The sequence below is a fragment of the Aspergillus melleus genome, assembly GCF_016097325.1.
Source record: "Aspergillus melleus strain CBS 546.65 chromosome Unknown contig7, whole genome shotgun sequence".
In the NCBI taxonomy this organism is placed as follows: domain Eukaryota; kingdom Fungi; phylum Ascomycota; class Eurotiomycetes; order Eurotiales; family Aspergillaceae; genus Aspergillus; species Aspergillus melleus.
Genome location: NW_025763376.1, coordinates 1910052 through 1928709, shown reverse-complemented (window position 1 = coordinate 1928709; position 18658 = coordinate 1910052). Strand labels below are relative to the sequence as shown.

Sequence of the window (18658 nt, the reverse complement as noted above, 5' to 3'; positions counted from 1 at the left end):
ACAAAACTTTTCAAGTTGTGGAGATCGGAGAAATTGAGCTATTCTAAGCAGTTAAAAAGCAGTCCGTAACCGGTTAGAAAGTACTTACACGTTGTTAAAGTAGGATCCCGAAGCTCACGAATAATTCTTTGCACTCCATTTAAAATTTGTTCTGGAGGCTTGTTTGGAGGTGGTGGTATATGTTGATGAATCCCATGCGAAGTGAAGATGAAATATGGACATTCTTGAAGCTGTAGAGGCAATAATGCACTGAATTTAACATTGCATTTAGTTGTAATAATCCGTCCACTTCCTTGCGGATGGTCTTGATCTGGATAAGCAGTTAATAATCGCTTAGCAAGTAATTAAAAAGATAACATACCGCACCACTGTCTTCTGGAGGTAACAGGTTCAAAACTACCACATTCTTCAGAAGAAGGTAGTAAATCTTCATTACAAAGACTTTCTAAGAAGCCTATATCCATATTTGTATGATTTGGAATAGACTCTCGAAGATGAGAAGGATTCTGACCCCCTAGATCATTGACACAAGCAATATAGGGTTGACGTTCTCCTATAGCGTTCTAAAGTAGTTGTTAAACAGTTCCTAAGCACTTAGAGGAAATAATGCTTACCACTTGATTATACCGCTTAAAAAGCGGTTTACATGATTCCCGATTTTCAACACATGCATGCCCTCGGTTGAAACGCTGCGTAAGCATTCGAAAAAAACTGGAAAAATTAGATCAAGTACTTGCTAACTGCTTTGTAAGTGGTCATAATACCTGTATGCATTTCGTTTGGTCCTATCTGTCTCAGAAAGTTGAATGCTTCGACGAGCCTTTCGAATCCTTTCCCACAAAGCTTCATCTACTGCAGTATGATGATGTAATCTGAGATCAGAATTAAGGAATTCGCATGTTTTAATTCCTGAGCAATTCCATGTGATTCGGCTGACAAAACAATCCAAAAATGAACAAAAAATCGATTCTTTACGACCACAGATTTGCCGCTTCGCATATTGAACCTAAGAACGTAAGTACTTATCAAGCGGTTATTAAGTGGTTCTGTACCTCTGATAGTAGGTTTTTGCATTCATCATATGATCGTCCTCTTGATGCAACAATATATGAATATCCTTGCAAATGAGATTGAGGGTATTCAGGAAGATCATCAATATATTCAACCTTTAGTGTAGTAAGAGGCTTTGTTTTCGCATGAGTCAACGGAATTGGAATGTCATCTTCGGGTTCCTATAAGCACTTAGTAAGCGGTTACCAAGCGCCGGCAAGCTTGGGAGTTTTCCCTACTGTAGTCAAAGCATCCACATCGATTACTTCATTCAAGGGATCTGCAGTAGAATCCATAGTATGACTTGTAAGAAAGTACTTTGTAATCGCTTAAGAAGCGCTTGACGGACCGGAATAGGGAGTGGTGAAGAAATAAGAAAGAAAGTTGAATTTTTCATGGAAAGCGGATTACTGTAAGATATTTAAGGTCGCGCGAATCGTTCTGCTTATAAATCAAGCCTTGGCGGACCCACATTATGAAACGGCTCAAGCGAGCCTATCGATAAGCTCGCGTGAACTGTATCCACCTGAATGGGTGGTGGGTGGTTGTTTGTTGTGTTTGTCATGTTTGTGAGGTTGGCACATACACACGTGACCAGCTGACTCATTCCCCGCAACCCAACGCATCGCCGGAACAGGAACAGTCCCTGATTTGGTTCCCGGGACATTTATCTGGATTTAGAGTGATTTAGGGGACTAGATTCCAGTAAGAAGCCACAGCTATGGAAGACAGTAGGTAAAAATAGGTAGGTACTCGGTAGTGAAATACTATCGCGGAGATCGGACAGTTCCGTGAACACCGGAACAATGTGCAGCCGACCCCGGGATGGCAGCAGAAGAACAGCTGGCGTCACGATCGCCTCAAAATGCCCTCAAGCCTCCCGTCCAGTCCTGCCTTTCCCTTCGCCATCCCTCCCGCTCCCTCCTCTCGATTCTTTCAGATAGCCCTCTCAATTCCTCATCATGTCCGACCAGGTGCAAGAACTCCTTAACGTCCCTCGGGAATTCCTCAAGGATGGCATGATGTTCATCAACCGAAGCCAGAAGCGTGAGTTCTCTGCCTGCATCACGCGCGCGACCATTGCTAACCTACCATGCCTCCAGCCGACAAGCGTGAATTCATCAAGATCAGCCAGGCTGTTGGTACGGGCTTTCTGGTCATGGGTTTCATCGGCTACATTGTCAAGCTGAGTACGTCTCTCCTTTTTATTCCTCCCCCTTGTCCGCTGCTTGCGAATGCTAATGCGATTCGATCACAGTCCACATTCCCGTCAACAATGTCCTCGTCGGTGGCGCATAAATTCTCTCATCAATTCGGCTTTTGATACCAGCGATGTGTAGCGGGACAGGCGAACGGCGGATCGGAGTCAGGACCATTTCACCCCTGCCGATGAATTGGACGCGCCGAGGATACCTTGACCACGGTCCCTTAATTTTCATGATTTGTATTGCATTAATCGGGACGTTCAATGTCGGCTACTCTAGTCACTTTGTCAGTTAGGGACTACACCTCGGTCACGGTGGTCAGTTCCCGGGCGAGATACCAGGTTTTATTTTTTTTTCTACCCTTCAGGTAGTGTGCTTCCGTTCGACTGTACATAATAATCTTGTCTTTGTTTCTTGAAAATGGAAAAGCACTAAACTTGCATCCTTGGTCCATGGTCGGAGTCTTGATTTGTGACGACTGCTGACGATCTGGAACATGCATCGAAGTCCTGACAGGTTCCCTTTGACCCTCCGATGCCCGCCATTCTGATCAACTCAACGTCTACTGACATCCGATAACTAAATTGTGGCTATCGTATCGGCACAGAATTGGCGCATGGAGGACAAGACTCGCTCGCAGACACAATACTTGGAACATACGGGCCTCTCAGCTGGATGAGCAGAGATTGGACGTATCGTGAGAAGGGAATTCTCATCCTCGTGTCGTCCTCGCATAAGGGAAAGGAGCTGAATACACTGGCCAGCACGGTTGGATGTATAGTGTGCCTAAGAGTGCGGCTTGTTCTGTCCACCACAAACTGTCCCTAGATGGTTTCGCCGCGAACCATTTGTCCGCGTCAAAGACCGTTGGAAATTCAATACCATTGCCTCGACAGATCTAGTGAAACTTAGATTCGTCTATCAACGTGCATTGTCATCTAGAGTTTGGAAAGGACGAGTCCATCCGCCGACTGGAGCAAAGCACCCGAGCTTTGGACTTCGTTGTGCGCAAAACACATTCGTCCGCTGCACAGTTCGGTCAGCAAAAGTATTGGAACCTGGATCGCCAAACATTACCGTTGATCCTTTTGGCCGAGTCATCGCCGTCGTCGCGACCATTAATCCGGGTATATTCCAGAATCATTTCTACTCGTCCGCGTCGTGCTTGCTCATACAGGGCAAGCCGAACGGGAACATCTTTCGTCAACGTGCCCAGCGGCAGCAGGATCGCGAGCGATACCGCATCTTCGATCGCCATGGCTCCCCCTTGGCCCATATCTAGCTAATCAGCATGTCGTGCCTTCCAGTATCTGCGATCCGAAACTCACACGGTTGGAACGGATGCGCGGCATCTCCTAGTAATGCCGAGTGTCCCCTGACCCACGAAGGAAGGGCCTTCATATCGTATAGCTCCCACACCTTGAGGTCGTCGCCGGCATTTTCTACCAGTGCTTTGGCACTCGGCGAGAAATTCGCGAATCCCCGCACCAAGGCTTCTTTATTGCCCGTTGCTTGCCAACCTGTATGCCTCTACGTTAGTTCCCATGCCTTGCGGATTGAATTTGGACCGCGCGCCTTCGCCCAACTTTCCCGCTTCCGCCGTCGGCAGGAATCCGGCGAGATTCAAGATCTGATTGTCGGAGCAGGGGTATACCACCAGCCGTCGGTCGGATGCGGCCCATTCAATGAATGATCCGGGGTTGCGAACCGCTTCGATCGTCACCGCGGCGTTTCTCAACTGGTTTGTCGGTAGAAGCCAGCGGAAGGCTGACTTTCCCGTCGGCTTTGGGGCGGCAGAACCGGGGGCTATGCTTGCTCGGAGGACGGACTGCAATGCGTGAGCTCTCCGTTTTGAATTGCGCGTCAATGAGGAAACCCCATACTTGCAGTCCATCGGCGCCGAGGAGTATGTCGCATTCAAATCTGCGTCCATCCTGCAGCGTTACCGAAGGTCGAGAGGACGTTATATCAGCATTGATGATCTTGCATTCTACATGCAGGGTCGCCGTCTCTAAGGCTCGCTGTTTCAGGTGATTGTGTAGATCAACCCGATGGATGAGATACCATTCCTATTCGCATGGTCAGATGCCGGAATCGTCCCAGTTATGAATCGGGTTGGACATACGGCCTGCCACGCATGTCTCAAAGCTGTGTAGTCTTGGTCATGTTTTATATTCCCCAGATGATCGCGCAGTTGCATCTGGCCATAAATACTTGATCAGCACCTATCGTGCTTGCAGTTCCTGTTACTGGAGTGTAGTGAAGCAAACCCGATGAAGCAACGTGCCTCCAAAATCCCTAGGATCGATCCCCATCCATTGTAGCAGCGCCGTGCAGTTCGGAGGCATGCTAATCGCCGTTCCAGTCTCGCGTGCAAACCTAGACTTTTCTAAGATCTGTCGCATCCAAATGTTTAATGATCCGTCACCCCTACCGGGATAGAGACACGAACCACAACGCGATGCCCTTGCTTCCCCAGCGCAATGGCCGCTGTTAGACCGGCGATTCCGGCGCCGATGACGAGCACATCCAAGGGCCTCTGACCCCTTTGCTGGGTAGTCATTCTATGTTTACTTATAGACGTTGTCTGTCGATCTGCACAAATCGATCAAGTTGATCATCTCTGCTTAATCTACCCCTTAGACCGACATGCCTTATTTATACTCGAATGAATTCGACCCGTGTTCCCGGCCTTCGGGCGTCCGACTAAGCGGCTTCGGAGATATCAAGGCCGACGAACCAAGAGACAACGGAAAGGCCGTCCGCAGGTGTGTCCCGGCACCTCATATCCCCATTTGCCAATTAGGATGGTGTGAGAAAGTACAGCAAGGGCGTGAGTGGATCACGATGGTGGCCCTCCGTCACAGTAGAGGCCAAACGGAATGGCCCACTGTGTAGACCCCTGTTCGACCAACGCAACTAACCTGCGATCTGCAGAATCGGGTCATTGCTGAGGGGGTCGGGGAAGCCATTTGTGTACGTGTATTTTTCGAGAGACGGTGGGATGGTAGAGTCATCTGAGCCTATGTTCAGAAGATGGGGCTGTGGAACATATACGTGACCATCTCGAGTCCTGCGGCTTCTGGTAAGTACGATTGACGAGAAAGGAAGTCCTATCTACAAGCTAAAATCGGAGCAAATCAGGGTATGACGAGGGAGTAACGTCAGAACAGAAAAAAACAGTCGTATCCGAAATCATCCATGTCTATGCCTAACCATATCTAATCCCAATAATCTATCCTACGTAACGTGTTCCTTCTCCTCTTCCTTCGGAATCCTGACCCAGATCACCGTCACCAACGCCGCCAGAAGCTGACATGCCAGCGCAAACCACCAAATGGCCCGTAGCCCCGTCAAACCAACCTCCCCGTCGGGACCACGGTCGACGCGCGTGCCGATAGCGTCGGCCACGCTGGTGATGATGGCCGAAGAGAGGTTCTGGTTCGTGACGAGCAGACTGCCGGCGCTGCCTTGGTACGAGCGGGCCACATTGCTAGTGATGAAGATGGAGGCTGCCGCAAACGCCAGGTCCGGACCGAAGGTGACCAGGGCCATACCGGGAAGCGACAGCGCCCAGTACGTGGTGTTGGGCGTCTGGGGCAGGAAGAATGCCGGGCCTAGCGTGAAGGCAAACATGGAGGTGGCGTAGATGTAATGGCCCGGCACGAGGTGCAGCGTGCGACTGACGATCCAGGTGGCGAGGACCCCGACGAGGGCGTTCGGAATGTGGTAGAGGGCGACAGCCAGCGGCGTGGCGTGTTGGATACGCAGCCAGAACTGCACTGCGTAGAACTGCCAGGCGCCGAAGAAGGAGCCGAAGCCGAGGAAGTAGGCGATCATGAGAGGAGTGAAGCCTTTGGTGCTCCAGAGGCGCGTGGGAATCAAGGGACGAGCCACGTAGCGTTCGGCGATGAACAGGGCGATCAAGAAGACGATGCCCAGCGCCGTGAGCACGCAGGTGTAGGCGGACCACTGCGTGACGGATCCTTGCGTCAGACCGAAGAGTAGGCAGACACAGCCGAGGATGGCCAGAGTGGCGCCGATGTAATCGAACTGGCGCAGGGAGGGTGCTTCCTTGCCGTCGGCGTCCGCAACGGGCCGCAACGTGGGGATTGAAAAGTAGGCGGCCACGGCGCAGAGACCGGTGATGATGGCATTGACGCCGAAGATCCAGGGCAGGTTCTTATGCAACGCCCCTCCCTCGATGGCGCCCAGAGAGAATCCGAACGGCGCGCAGGCTGCCATGGCGGAGAAGACGCGGTTCTTGCGAATCCCCGGCTTGTACACACGGCCGAGAATGCTCATGCTGCCGGAAACGAGCACACCGATGGCCAGCCCCTGCATGGCTCGCACGATGAAGAAGAGCACGTATCGCGACGGATGCAGAGAGAAAGCGCCCACGATATTCCACACTGTCAGCCAAAGAAAGGCGCCCACCATGAGGCTTTTGGGCGGCGTCAAGTCCGACAGAGAACCCGACACAACGACGGATATTCCGTTGGCCACGTTGAACGAGCCAACGAGCCACGGTAGCTCCGTGCTGGAAATCCCGAGAGCGTTCCGAAATTCCTCCTGAGGAGCTAGCACGTCACCGAGGAGGAAGGAGAAAAGCATCAGACCGGCGGAGCAGACCATGATCAAGACAAGCTCTGCGGCGAAGCTGCCGATCTCCGGGGGTATGCCCTGCGACGCTCGAGGCGGAGGAGAGCCGGACTCTTCGGCGAACCCAGGCGTGGCCGAAGGCTTGCGGTTGGTGAAATGCCCCGGTAGTTCGGAGCCCTTGTGCTGGTCTAGTTCATATTCCTCATGGCGACCGTTAGACAGTTGCGAGATTGTGTTGGGGAAGTTCTTCAAGACGTCTTCTTGCACGATCCCTTTCGGGTTTAGCAACGGATCGGGTGTTTGAGCTCCCGTGGCTGGAGTACTGGGAGATTGATAATTATAGTTGTTCAAGGACAACGAGGAGCGCGCCGACAGAGGCGCCGAATCGATGCCCTCCTGGTTGGTGACGGTGACCGTTGGGGCCTTTGCAGCCTCGCCGCCCTTTCCTGCATTGGAGGGTTCCCCAGGCATGGTGCCTAGGCTGTTGCAGCCTTGTTCTTAACGCAATGAATCTCGGCGAGATCAGGTAGGACTTTTATTTGCGAGGGTGATTAGAACATGTGGCTGGAATAGAATATCGATCGTGCTATCACACATTCTACTTCAGAAACATCCCCTCCGGGGCAAGACTCATTTTATAGAAGAGCTTCGGGCTCCTCTCCCCGAGCGTGGCAAAAAGCTCCCACCAAAGCGCAGCTGCGGAGATCCACCGGGCGATAAGATTTTGCATGGTGCGGTGGTCCCTTGCGAGAATTGCGCGTATCAGAATGCGAGGGAATGTGGGCCGCTCGACCATCACGTCAATCTCGCTGGATTCTGATATCCGACGCCGCGGTCTTATTCGACTGCGGCGCCCTGGATGGCATGGGTTGCATGGGTTGCATGTTCGCAATCCTTCTGAAAAGGAACCTCTGCCCTATCGGGTTTTTCACGGCGCAAAGCTCGCCCCGGCTTAATCCACCGGCTTGCTGCGACACGATGTCTCCGGGGTTCTCTTCACGAGAGATAACAAAAATGATCCGATCCACAGCACACCGCCGTTGACACACGCCCCAATCCCCACGTTCCAATAGGATCTGGACCATGGCCTGAGTTGTCCAGGACTTGCGGAAGACGTTTTCCGGGGTTGATTCCATACTTGAAGGACAGATGTGATGTGCCTGAACCAGAGGGTTGAACCCTATCACACCGACTTTCAATCACGAAGAGCGTCAGGATTTTACGCGGGCTGCAGTTGACCCAATCGGGGTTTTTTTGACTCACGGATCATCCTGTGTGTCTTGCCTTCTTTTCTCTCTCGCTTGTTGCGTTCTAACAATTTCTTGGGGTGCGCAGAAGCGGCATGCCGAGGCCGAACAGCGCCGGTCCCGAAGCCACTGCAAGCGCTACGGAATGGCTGTATGGAAGGAATAAACCGAGATGGTGCAGAATAAGCAGCCAGAGAACGCTTAGAAGCTCGCGCGTTCCAGGCACTTACGGTGTACATGCTCACCTTATTTTACCTGAAAATTGGCATTAAAATGGTCATAATCAGTCGGGCGATCGGTGTGGAAAGGACCCTGACCCGGTTATAGTCACTCAGTCTCAATTTCGAGCCTTTTCACCAGCAGTTGCAGATAGCATTGAGCAGCTAATTATTTGTGTTCAAGAGCCTTAGAGCCCGATCACATACTGCGGATTGCAAATGAGTGATCGTCGTGCAATGCCGGATCCGATGCGCCCGCGACGAACGCCAATCCTCCATGACGATCACCTCCGGCTTCCAGAGAATGGATTCGCATTCATTACTCAGACCGATTGGAATGCCCGGGACGCGTGTGATTTTGGTCCAATAATTAGACATCTTACGTCAACACGTCGGGAGATCTACAGGCATGTATCAGCTCCAGGTTCGCAGAGTAGGTACGATATAGCGTGGAGCAAAGCGCGTCGCATGCAGTCCTTCATTGCAACACCTCGAAACTCTTCTGTTCCACGCCGCTGAGACATGCATGATCGGCGTTGTAGGTCTAACGGTGGAAGCAACCGCTGCGTGGATGGATGCAAGGAGTCGATTGACCCAGGAACTACCGAGTTGATCTGTAGATCTCGGGATATCAGCAATACAGGGAACCATTTCCAGTTTTCTTATCAGGGAAATGAGGTTTAGACGACGTATGGCGACGCAAGTAATCATCATTTTTAATTGGCGAAGAAAGAAACATTGAGCAACAACACGCAGCAACAATACGCAGCAACTGCGCAATGGGAACACTACTTGGGCGCCTTTTTCACTCCTCCCTTCATACCCCCGTTTGCATCGACATGAATTCCCCGTAACACGTACCCATCCTCCTGTGCCTGCTCCCACTGTCGCCGAACGGTCTCCGCCCGCTCCGGGTTCCTCTGCAAGATGCGGATGGAATACTGCTGCGGCACTCGAATCGCTCCCTCCATGAATCCTTCGTCGCCGATATCCAACGGCTGCTCTTTACCGTCAGGCCCGATGGGTGGGCGGAACTCGTACGCCCAGATAATGTTCGCCACGGCCAGGAAGAGGCCGTTCTCCGCGAGATGGATGCCCGGACAGATGCGACGTCCGGCACCGAAGGTGAAATGGTCGCGCGCCATGACATCTCCGCCGGCGGCGTAAACCGCCGATCGATGCGGGTGGTTCAGGTATCGCTCGGGCTTGAACTTGAAGGGCTCGTCAAAGAAGGCGGGGTCCCAGTGCAGGTTGTTGATGTTAGCCAAGAGGATTGTCCCCTTGGGGATAGTCTGGTCGCGGTATTTGATGTCGGCGTCGGTCATACGCCGCAGGCCAGTGGTGGCAACGGGGCAGAGACGCAAGGTTTCTTTAATCACGGCTCGAATGTACGGCATGTTGGGCTCATCTTCGAGCGTCGCCATGCGTCCATTGCCCAGCACGCGACTGACCTCTTCGTGGGCGGCCTCCTGCGCTTCGGGAAAGCTGGCCAGGTAGCGGATCATGCCGTTCAAGGCGCTAGCGGTGGTCTCTGCACCAGCTTCGGGCACAGCTAAAGCGACAATGTTAGGTCCATGCGCATTCTCCTTGGGTCGAAAAAAATGCATCTTACCACTGGCCAGCCAGCTCATTGCCTCCTCCTCGAGACCAAAGTCTCGGTAGTTTGACTCCATCAGATCCTTGGCGAAGCATTCCGGAGCCGTACCCTGTGCAATCCGCTCTTTCAGGTTCTCCCAATGCCTCATCTTCGCGTTATGCATGATCGATGCCATGACCTTTGCTTTGGGCCAAGACGGGAACAAGAACCGAGGCAACCAGTTCAGCGGAGGGAAAGTGTCGATCCAGAAGATGCCCGGGCGGAGGATGATGGACAGCATGCGCATATTGCCGTACACATCACGCACCTCCTGGCAGTCCCAGTTGGGGATACGCAGCCCGTAAGCCGAGGTCATGACGATTGAGAACGTCATGCGGCGGATGTGCATGTAGAAGGCCTCGCAGCTGTCCTTGCCGGCTTCGCCAGACAGATCGGAAAGCAACTGCTTAATCTCGAACTCTTGGCTGGGAATGAATGCAGCCGAGGCGCGGGGGCTCAGCAGCTGCTTGAGGTAGTAATGCAGCCGCTTCCATTTGGCATTATATGTCATCGGCAGGACACCATGGCCGCGGAGGCAGTACTCCTGAGCGATGGGAAGATGTGGCTTGCCGGACGTGACGGCGGCCTGATGAAACATGCTTGATTAGGGCGTCGAGCTAGAAAGAGAGAAGGGGGGGAGCAAGGAATGAATACTCTACCTGTCTGTCAAAGATCTCCTTCACGGCATCCCGGTTGTTGAAAAACACCCAGTCGTACCAGCCTACACGCACCTTGAAGGTATCCCCGTACTTTGCTGCCCATTTGTTCAACAGCTCTCGGGGTCGGGTGGGTAGATCGAGGCCAATGCCCACCAGAGGCCACCCCGAGGGTCCGGGGATACCAGCCATGCTGGTCTTGGAGTATCGTGCGGCAAAAAGCAGCAATTGAGATATGAGGAAAACGCAGAGGAAGCCCACGATGGTGGACGGCTTGAGCACCGCCGCCAGCGCGGTTGCCGGGATGTGCAAGTCGTGCGTTTTGAAACTATCCATGACGCTTGACACGGTGGAAATCCTAAAGATGTGAGATGATGACAGGATATGGAAACCAATAAACAGACGGAAGGCGGCGAAGGCATAAGACGCTCAACGCCTTCATTTAAGCTATCTCGAGCCTTGCGTTCCATATAAGCTCGTATCAACATCCGAGGGGAAACCTGGCTGCTTCGTCCTGGATTCCTACGGTACTCGTATCGGGGGACTGGGGCCATGGATAGCTCATACCGCATTCAAGATTCCTGAAGCCTGATACCTCAGCCTCGCTAGGGGTTACTACATCGAGACGCATGTCCGAGAGCAGGCTGTCAGCCGCGGAGTTAGAATGCGGTTCAGGTCTCGGCCTCTGCACCCTGGAGTCTGTGGTCCGTTGTCCGTGGAGTCTATCAGGCATCTCGGAAGCCTCTAGGAGGGGTGGATACCAGAGGACAAGTATGTACTCCCTCTGGACTCGGACTCGGACTCAGGGGAATATGGATCTGCTGCCCCATTCGGGTACTCGCTCTGGGCGTCGTCAGCGGTTGTCTGTTGAAGTCAAAGGCGCCAGGGAGGAGCAGTCCGTACGACCTCGAAGTAGAGCTTGCCCGCCACCATTCAGGCAGTGTCGTGTCGGTGCAAATCTAAGTTTGACGTTTGTTCTAGTTCGACCATCTACATTGGAGACACATGGTTGAGGTCAACGGTGGGCGTTCCAGATGTGGCGTGGCTGAGGTGCGCCAAGCAGGCACGCGGCTGCCGACCGGATGCATCTAGCATAGTTCTGGATGCCATGGGATGACATGAATGACAGCTGGGGAAAGTTCGAGAGAGCGCAGTTTGGATGTTTGGATGGACAGAAGTCAGTTATGGAACGAACCTGGAAATATATGGTATCGTATCGTATCCATACCCGGTATGGTACGAGTACCCTATAATAACATACCGGAACATACCAGATCGTACCAGTATGTAAACAGTACGTACCGGATTACCGATGAGGATGTATACGAAGGTAACTATAGATTCAAAGCCTGAATTCCTCACTTTTCTACATATCAACCCCGGCATCATTGGTGTACGTATTTGACACATTTTGGTAAGAGACTTCTGCTTTGCCACTTGGCAGTCTCTCCATTGACAACGTCATCGCGATTCCTTCCGACTCCGATCATATCGCCACGCAGCAAGAATGGGCACCAGGAGGAACACGGCGCCCCCCGCCATGATCGCAGCACTGAAGACCTGCAGTCCTAAATAGCCATTTCTTCCACCATGTCCCTCGAGGACGCCGGCGATGGGCGCTCCGATCAACACCCCTACGCTCGTGGCAAACCACTGCATGCCCATGCGGGTCCCGATCACCGCCGGTGAGGGCGAGACCACCGGATGGGCGATGAGTAGCGGGTTCGCCGAGATAAGTACCCCGGAGAAGATGCCAAACAGAACGCAGAAAACGACGAACGAGGCCAGGGACGTGATACCCACCCATCCGAACAACAGCGCCGCCGACGCGACCACGCTTGTTAGTAGAATCAACGAGGGTGGGAACCGCCTGGTGAGCATGGCCGAGCCTAGACGCCCGACGGCGGAGCCCGCATTCAACACGGCAATCAGGTAGAAGCTGAGGTCGGACGCGGTGTGGAGGGCCTGGGTTGCGAAGAAGGGCACGTAGAAAAGGGGGATGAAGTACGCCATGAACATAAGGAAATTGGCGATCGCGTAAGCGTCAAAGTGCCATTCGCGCAGCGCGTGCCAGTGAATCAGCTGGCGCGGAGAGATCCGCTTGGGCTTGGTAGTGACCGCCAGCAGTGGCACTGCTATGCATGAGCAGGCCAGCTGGATGAAGCCCATGACACGAACGGTCCATGGGAAGCCGATACGCGGTTGGAGGCGGATGAAGATGACGGGGAAGATAACGCCGCCTAGTTCTGTTAGCACCTGTACTCGACGGTTAAAGTACGAGAGCGCAAATACCAATGCTGGCGCCGGTGGTCACCATTCCCACGGCGATGCCTCGCCGCGTCGTGAAGCTGGTGGATACCAGGGAGAGGGCTGGCACGTAGATCAGGCCACTTCCGATGCCGCAGCAGAATCCCTGGGACAGCAAGACCTGGTAGTACTGATGCGAGAGGCTCAGCATCATCAAACCCAGCGTGGTTAGGAAGCACCCCGCAGTCATGACATGGACAAGGAACCCTCGATCAAACAGCGGGCCCGCAATGGCCCCGGTGGAGATGAGGAAGAAGGCATTGACTGTGCCGACCCATGACAGGCGCGACGACGAGCTGTCGCGCAGTAGATCGGTCTGGTAGTGCTGCTGGAAGGCTCCGTAGGCAGTCGAGAAGCCCCAAGTGGTGACGAACAGCAGGAAGCCGGCAAAGACGCCCATCCAGGCTGCGAAGCCACCGTTGGGCGGCGGAGGCGGAGCAACCGAGGGACCTGGACCCAGATCCAGGGATGCATCGACCTCGAGACTCTCCTTGGGAGCAGAGGATCCTTGCTGGGTGGAAGCCATTGTAAAAGGCCTGGTTCTGAAGTGACGTGGGAGGTCTCGAGGCGTGCGTGCGACTCCGGGGGATACTGAACCAATATAAAAGGGCCGTCGTCCTCTGATTGTTCCGCGTGAAACCTGCTTCTTCCATAGACACCGACCTCGGCACAACCTTTTTCTGGAAATTGCCCAATTGTCATCTTACGGCGGACACTGGACAGGGGGTCGTAGCCTTGGTTCAACGGTCACCATGGCGCATCCTTTTCCGCAGTTCCAATCCTTGGGAATTCGGACTTGGCTCAGCTACCCGGAAAAGCCGCTCCCGGGCCAGCTGGTCGTTATCTGCACCTGGCTGGGCGCCTCGTCCAAGCATATTGGCAAGTACCTAGATCTGCATCGTGCGGTCGCTCCGGGCGCACGGATCTTATTGATCGAGTCCGAGGTGGCCATTCTGGTCAGCAGTTATGCCCATCAACGACGCCGGATCCAACCTGCGGTCAGAGCGATTCGCGACACGCTCGCCGAGGGCTCGAAGGCGCATCGTCCCAAGATATTGCTCCATACCTTTTCTAATGGCGGGACAAACACGGCCACGCAGCTGCTGATCACTCTGCGCGAGACTCTCCAGGAGCCATTGCCGCTCGTGGGTATCGTGCTCGATAGCTCGCCGGCGAAGGGCACCTACTGGAAATCCTACGACGCCATGGTCTTTTCCCTACCTCCGGCCGGTCGCATCGTTAGCTCGATGGTGGTACACTTTCTCCTCGTCTTGCTTTATACCTGGATTGCCTGCGGTAACGAGAACCCGGCTGCTCTGATGCGCCGCACCTTGCTAGACGACGAGACGATCGAATCCGGGGAGGAGATGTACAATGCTGGAGTTAATGGAAACATCTGCTATCTTTACTCCAAAGCAGATAAGATGACGGACTGGCGCGATATCCAGGACCACGCCGAAGACGCCCGACTGAAGGGATGGAATGTGCAGGAGATTCTGTTTGAAGGGAGTGGCCATTGTGCTCATTTGGCCCAGGATGCGACGAAGTACTGGGCTGCAGTGGAACGTGTTTGGAATTGGAGCTCCCCCAAAAGCTCGAAACTCTGATCTAACATGGGGTTGTACTCATGTTATTTCATCTTGCTTATCCGGGGTTACAGTCTCAAAAACTCCCAACTTATAAACACAACGCTCTGGAAACACTACCATCAAAAAAGATATTGTGAAACGATATCAGTCTTCAAGAACATGAAGCACAGCAAATAACCACGTAGCAGTTATTCTTAGACGCATAAATAAAAAGGAATCTTCCTCGGGTCAATCGATCTCCAAATGAATGGCATCCCCTGCGATAGTCCCCTCTCATCAAACTCCATCGAACGAATAGAGTCACTAATCTTCAACATGCGTTCCCGAAACCGTGACTCGGCTGATTGCACTGATACCTCGGCTCGCGAAAGAAATTGAACGCCAGAGAACATATGCGGAAGGTTGCCCTCCTGCTCGTCGAGCAAGGGGCGATTGAAGCGCACCAGCAAGGAGGCCTGCTTTATAGCCTCCGTTTCGTTATGCAAATAGGGGAGAAGGGAGGTAATACTTCCCTTGGTCTCGGGGAGCGGGCGGTTGAATGATGACGGATGCAAAGGAAGGATTCCAGAGGCTTCGCCGACTGTGGCTCCGTTGAGAGCATGATGGGCAATACCGGAGAGGAAGGCCACGTGTGAGAGTAGCGAAGTGAGTGATTCATGGTCCACCAGCGGCGGTTTGAAAAAGTCGATCACATCGGCCTCGTCGTTGGCTTCGACGATCCACGCTTGCAGTTCCTGGTCCTGAGCCAGGAGGTCTTCGGAGGGATAGTATGACGCTACGAACTCACGAACAAAGTCCTGTATAGCATCTACCATAGGTGATGCAGTCGAATAGAAAGGAAACGATGTCAGCTGTGGGCCGTACTTACAGTCAATCAGGCCTCGGTCTGCCAGGTCGCGATGGAATCCAGTCGCTCGAAAGTGCCCTGCGTGCCCCCAGTACGCTTCGGTTGCGAACTTTGTACCGGCGAAGTTTGGCAGGGCAAATGAACTATCGTAGAAGCCACCCTCGTTGAATAGAAATTCTGTCCCGATGGGACGCACGGCATATGCCTGGTACATCACTAGAACCGTTAATGGATAGTTCGGGGTTTGTATATCAAGGTAGCTTACATCGGTCTAGGAATCCTCTCACGGGATGTCGAGAACTCATTGTTCGGAGAGCAGCCTGATGCACCGGTTCTGCCACGTCGTGGGTGTTGGCCAAGTGGTACAGCTGGGAATGAAAAAGGTCATTCATGCTGAAGGCCATTTTTGCAAACAGCCAGTCGTTCTCATCGTCCAGCGGGGTATAGGTCAAATCACGGCCCATGTTGGTCTTGATCGCCAACGGCAGGAACTCCGCCGAGTAAGGATGAATGAAGAAGTAGCCTGTACAGGCAGCCGTCCAGCGATTTGGAGTCTTTGGGTACCTGGCTTGGTAGGAATGATCTCCGATGAACAGACGGCCTTCCTCGTGTAAGTCTGCGAGGGTTCTCCCGGCTGCCAGATGCCGCACGACACGATCCTCTACTGAGAAGGGAAGAGTGTCGTGACGCGGATGCAGCCGACGTACGACATACGGGTTGGTAGACAGCCTTTCCATGGAGAACAAAAGATCTTGCGTCCAATTGCTCAGCATGCCTGGGGCCACACCATCTGGAACCGTTGCGATCCATTGATCTTCGTAGATTGTTTGAAAGCTAGAAAGGTCCCTTAGACCACCTTTCTATTAGACGGTTAGCTAGCCAGCCCAAAGTGAGCCTGGGACCTGCAACTGTACTCACTTGCACAAGCGCTGCAGCTGCCTTCTCCAGCTCTGGATAGACGTTCTGGGTCACGTATTCCACATCTTTGAACCACAGGGCGCGATCACGGGCGACCATAGCATCTCCAAGGATGCCTGTTGGAAAGGCAGAGGTATTCCCAAGAAGAGGTGGCCCATAGAGATAGCCCGCGCGAGCCAGCTGGATCTCTGATAGCCGCTCCCACGGCTTTGGGTCGAACATGGCCAGGGAGTAGTGGCCACCTCCATCCCCAGGTAGCTGGACAGACGCCGATAAGACGGACTGTGGAATTATTGGACTTGCGAGGGCAGGGAGACATACGGCCACTAGGCCGGCAGTTAAGGCGTAGGACACTCTCATACTGAATGAGAATCTATAGGGTTAATTGATCAAAACTGATGATTATGGAGTACAGAGACAACAACAATGCACGTATATATCCGGCAGAGCCCCCGGCACCATGGTTAATATCTCCTTGTCCTTGTCCGTTGCGCACCCCGCGGAACGCACCCGATGACAACTTGACGTCGAGACCCTGGCATCCTTGATTTTGGCTGCCTCGTGTTCAATTCAAGCAGTACTCTCGACCTGAAGAGGCGGGATCTCGAATCTTATCCGTATAGATCTTTGGCGGCGAGCCACATACATCAGGTGTAACGCTGCTGTGAGTCAATCCCGAGGAGTAATATTCCCATTGGGAGATGGACCCTTTGTTACCGGACGTCCAGGTCGGGATAGTAACACGATGTCCAGGTTTACAATGGCATTGACCAACGCCGCGCAGATGTTTGATATACAGTTTCTGGTACGAATGGGAAGCATATACGGCAAGTAACATTGCAATACCGTATCCACCATACGTACATAACATACAGGACGGGATACGAGAGCAGGTACCACCTGTAACACCTCCACTAACGGGGTCTTAGGCGGGAGGAACCGACAACCTGGCACTGATATGGTCCGAGGGATCCTTCGGTTGATGGGATCTGGGTACGAGATTCTGTAGAGGAGGTTACCGCATCGAGCAACCGGTTGCTCTTTGAATTCCTAGGACGGCATCTGACTGTGCCCTCGAGGTGCTACGGTAGTATATGAGGCCATCGACTCGGGATTACAGTCGAAGAGCATGCCCGCCCACTTTTTTCACATCTCTGAACAAGATGAATTTCTTTGCTTTTCTCGGAGTCCTGTTAAGCTTTTCCACTCAGTCGACCGCCCTGATTGACTGGCCGTTTGCGGTGGACTTTCGTCAGCGGGTGCTCCAGGAAGCTAGTCCAGGGTTTGGGGTGAATGAGCCTTTCATTCCTACCCCTTCTCATATCTTGCCGGAGAAAAAAGACTTCTTCATTGATGAAAGGGTCAATTACTATGAACGCTTCTTCAATGGCTCTCACAATGGGGAGTATCGAAGATCCTCTTGTCCAGCGATAAATGCTTTGGCCAACAGGGGTTATATCAACCGAAGCGGTCGCAACGTTTCCTATACCGACCTTGCTCACGCCGTTCGAAGGGTATGGAACTTTGGTGACGATAATGTCGGTCCCCAGCTGGTTTTACATTTAGAAAACTGACTAATCGAATCAGAGTATGCTTGTTTTGGCCCCGACATTCGCGATGCATGGCTGGCCGGAAACCATTGATTTGGACAACTTCAATGTATCCAGTCATCCTACGATTGAGATGGATAACTACTGATGATGGATTAGGACGATCTAGTTCAGTACGTGATCAATTGTCCTGCCGCACCCACGCGAAATGACCGTGCTGTGGGTGACAATGTCAACATTAACATGACACTCTTTGAATCACTTCTATCGTTTTCCAAGGATGGCGTGACCTTTACCTTGGAAGATCTTGCGGAGCACCATCACCTACGACATAACCAGAGTAAGGCCGAAAATCCAAGCTTTGTGTTTGGAAACCAAGGGGCGATTTGTTCACTGTAAGACCTGACATGTCTCAACCGCTGAACCCATGATCTGACAATCAGATAGTGCCCAGTATACAAATATGGTGGGCGTTTTGGGGAGAAAGGGTAAGCACGGATGGACGACGCTCTACATGGATGATGTGAAGACATTTTACTTGGATGAGGATATTCCCAAGAATTACCAGCGAAGGGAAATGGCGGTAGGATTCCCTTGCTTCGTTATATTGATTCTTCTTGCTGACTCGGGTAGCACTACTCCCCGGAGTCAAACGCCTTCGTCGACCGCATGGCGCATCACGTTGGCTACGCTATCCAGAGACCATTCCCTGAAGGGGATCAGGACCCAGGACGTGACATCTGCCCAATGCAGGCACGATTCCAAAGAGCGAAGTGCGATTGAGTTTAAGTCACACCAACAATATACGAGTATCAGCGGATTCGAGAAGGAAA

The 18658-nt window shown here is 52.8% G+C and overlaps 8 protein-coding genes across 8 annotated transcripts; 3 read left to right on the top strand and 5 right to left on the bottom strand.

Moving 5' to 3' along the window:
• Positions 1 to 2012: 2012 nt before the first annotated feature.
• Positions 2013 to 2349, top strand: LDX57_011594 (translocon subunit SSS1; the record flags this gene model as incomplete). The annotated part of the gene is made up of 3 exons (XM_046093338.1): positions 2013 to 2097; positions 2154 to 2240; positions 2309 to 2349. 3 exons carry the CDS (start codon positions 2013 to 2015, stop codon positions 2347 to 2349), a joined length of 213 nt encoding a protein of 70 aa, XP_045949316.1.
• An 840-nt stretch (positions 2350 to 3189) lies between these two features.
• Positions 3190 to 4818, bottom strand: LDX57_011593 (FAD-dependent oxidoreductase; the record flags this gene model as incomplete). Its single annotated transcript, XM_046093337.1, has 7 exons — positions 3190 to 3281; positions 3333 to 3533; positions 3584 to 3775; positions 3964 to 4324; positions 4381 to 4455; positions 4526 to 4651; positions 4708 to 4818. The coding sequence occupies 7 exons, from the start codon at positions 4816 to 4818 to the stop codon at positions 3190 to 3192; spliced, it is 1158 nt and encodes a 385-aa protein (XP_045949315.1).
• Positions 4819 to 5495: 677 nt separating this feature from the next.
• On the bottom strand, positions 5496 to 7328 carry LDX57_011592 (uncharacterized protein; the record flags this gene model as incomplete). Its single annotated transcript, XM_046093336.1, has 1 exon — positions 5496 to 7328. The coding sequence occupies one exon, from the start codon at positions 7326 to 7328 to the stop codon at positions 5496 to 5498; it is 1833 nt and encodes a 610-aa protein (XP_045949314.1).
• Positions 7329 to 9110: 1782 nt separating this feature from the next.
• Positions 9111 to 10950, bottom strand: LDX57_011591 (cytochrome P450; the record flags this gene model as incomplete). The annotated part of the gene is made up of 3 exons (XM_046093335.1): positions 9111 to 9874; positions 9935 to 10544; positions 10618 to 10950. The coding sequence occupies 3 exons, from the start codon at positions 10948 to 10950 to the stop codon at positions 9111 to 9113; spliced, it is 1707 nt and encodes a 568-aa protein (XP_045949313.1).
• Positions 10951 to 11979: 1029 nt separating this feature from the next.
• LDX57_011590 (putative MFS monocarboxylate transporter) lies at positions 11980 to 13447 on the bottom strand (the record flags this gene model as incomplete). The annotated part of the gene is made up of 2 exons (XM_046093334.1): positions 11980 to 12854; positions 12907 to 13447. The coding sequence occupies 2 exons, from the start codon at positions 13445 to 13447 to the stop codon at positions 12076 to 12078; spliced, it is 1320 nt and encodes a 439-aa protein (XP_045949312.1). The 3' UTR covers positions 11980 to 12075.
• Positions 13448 to 13673: 226 nt separating this feature from the next.
• On the top strand, positions 13674 to 14528 carry LDX57_011589 (TMEM53 family protein; the record flags this gene model as incomplete). Its single annotated transcript, XM_046093333.1, has 1 exon — positions 13674 to 14528. One exon carries the CDS (start codon positions 13674 to 13676, stop codon positions 14526 to 14528), a length of 855 nt encoding a protein of 284 aa, XP_045949311.1.
• Positions 14529 to 14704: 176 nt separating this feature from the next.
• Positions 14705 to 16635, bottom strand: LDX57_011588 (putative arachidonate 5-lipoxygenase; the record flags this gene model as incomplete). The annotated part of the gene is made up of 4 exons (XM_046093332.1): positions 14705 to 15573; positions 15623 to 16217; positions 16276 to 16533; positions 16597 to 16635. 4 exons carry the CDS (start codon positions 16633 to 16635, stop codon positions 14705 to 14707), a joined length of 1761 nt encoding a protein of 586 aa, XP_045949310.1.
• An 803-nt stretch (positions 16636 to 17438) lies between these two features.
• Positions 17439 to 18608, top strand: LDX57_011587 (putative toxin biosynthesis peroxidase; the record flags this gene model as incomplete). Its single annotated transcript, XM_046093331.1, has 5 exons — positions 17439 to 17813; positions 17863 to 17934; positions 17985 to 18220; positions 18273 to 18408; positions 18459 to 18608. The coding sequence occupies 5 exons, from the start codon at positions 17439 to 17441 to the stop codon at positions 18606 to 18608; spliced, it is 969 nt and encodes a 322-aa protein (XP_045949309.1).
• Positions 18609 to 18658: the final 50 nt, after the last annotated feature.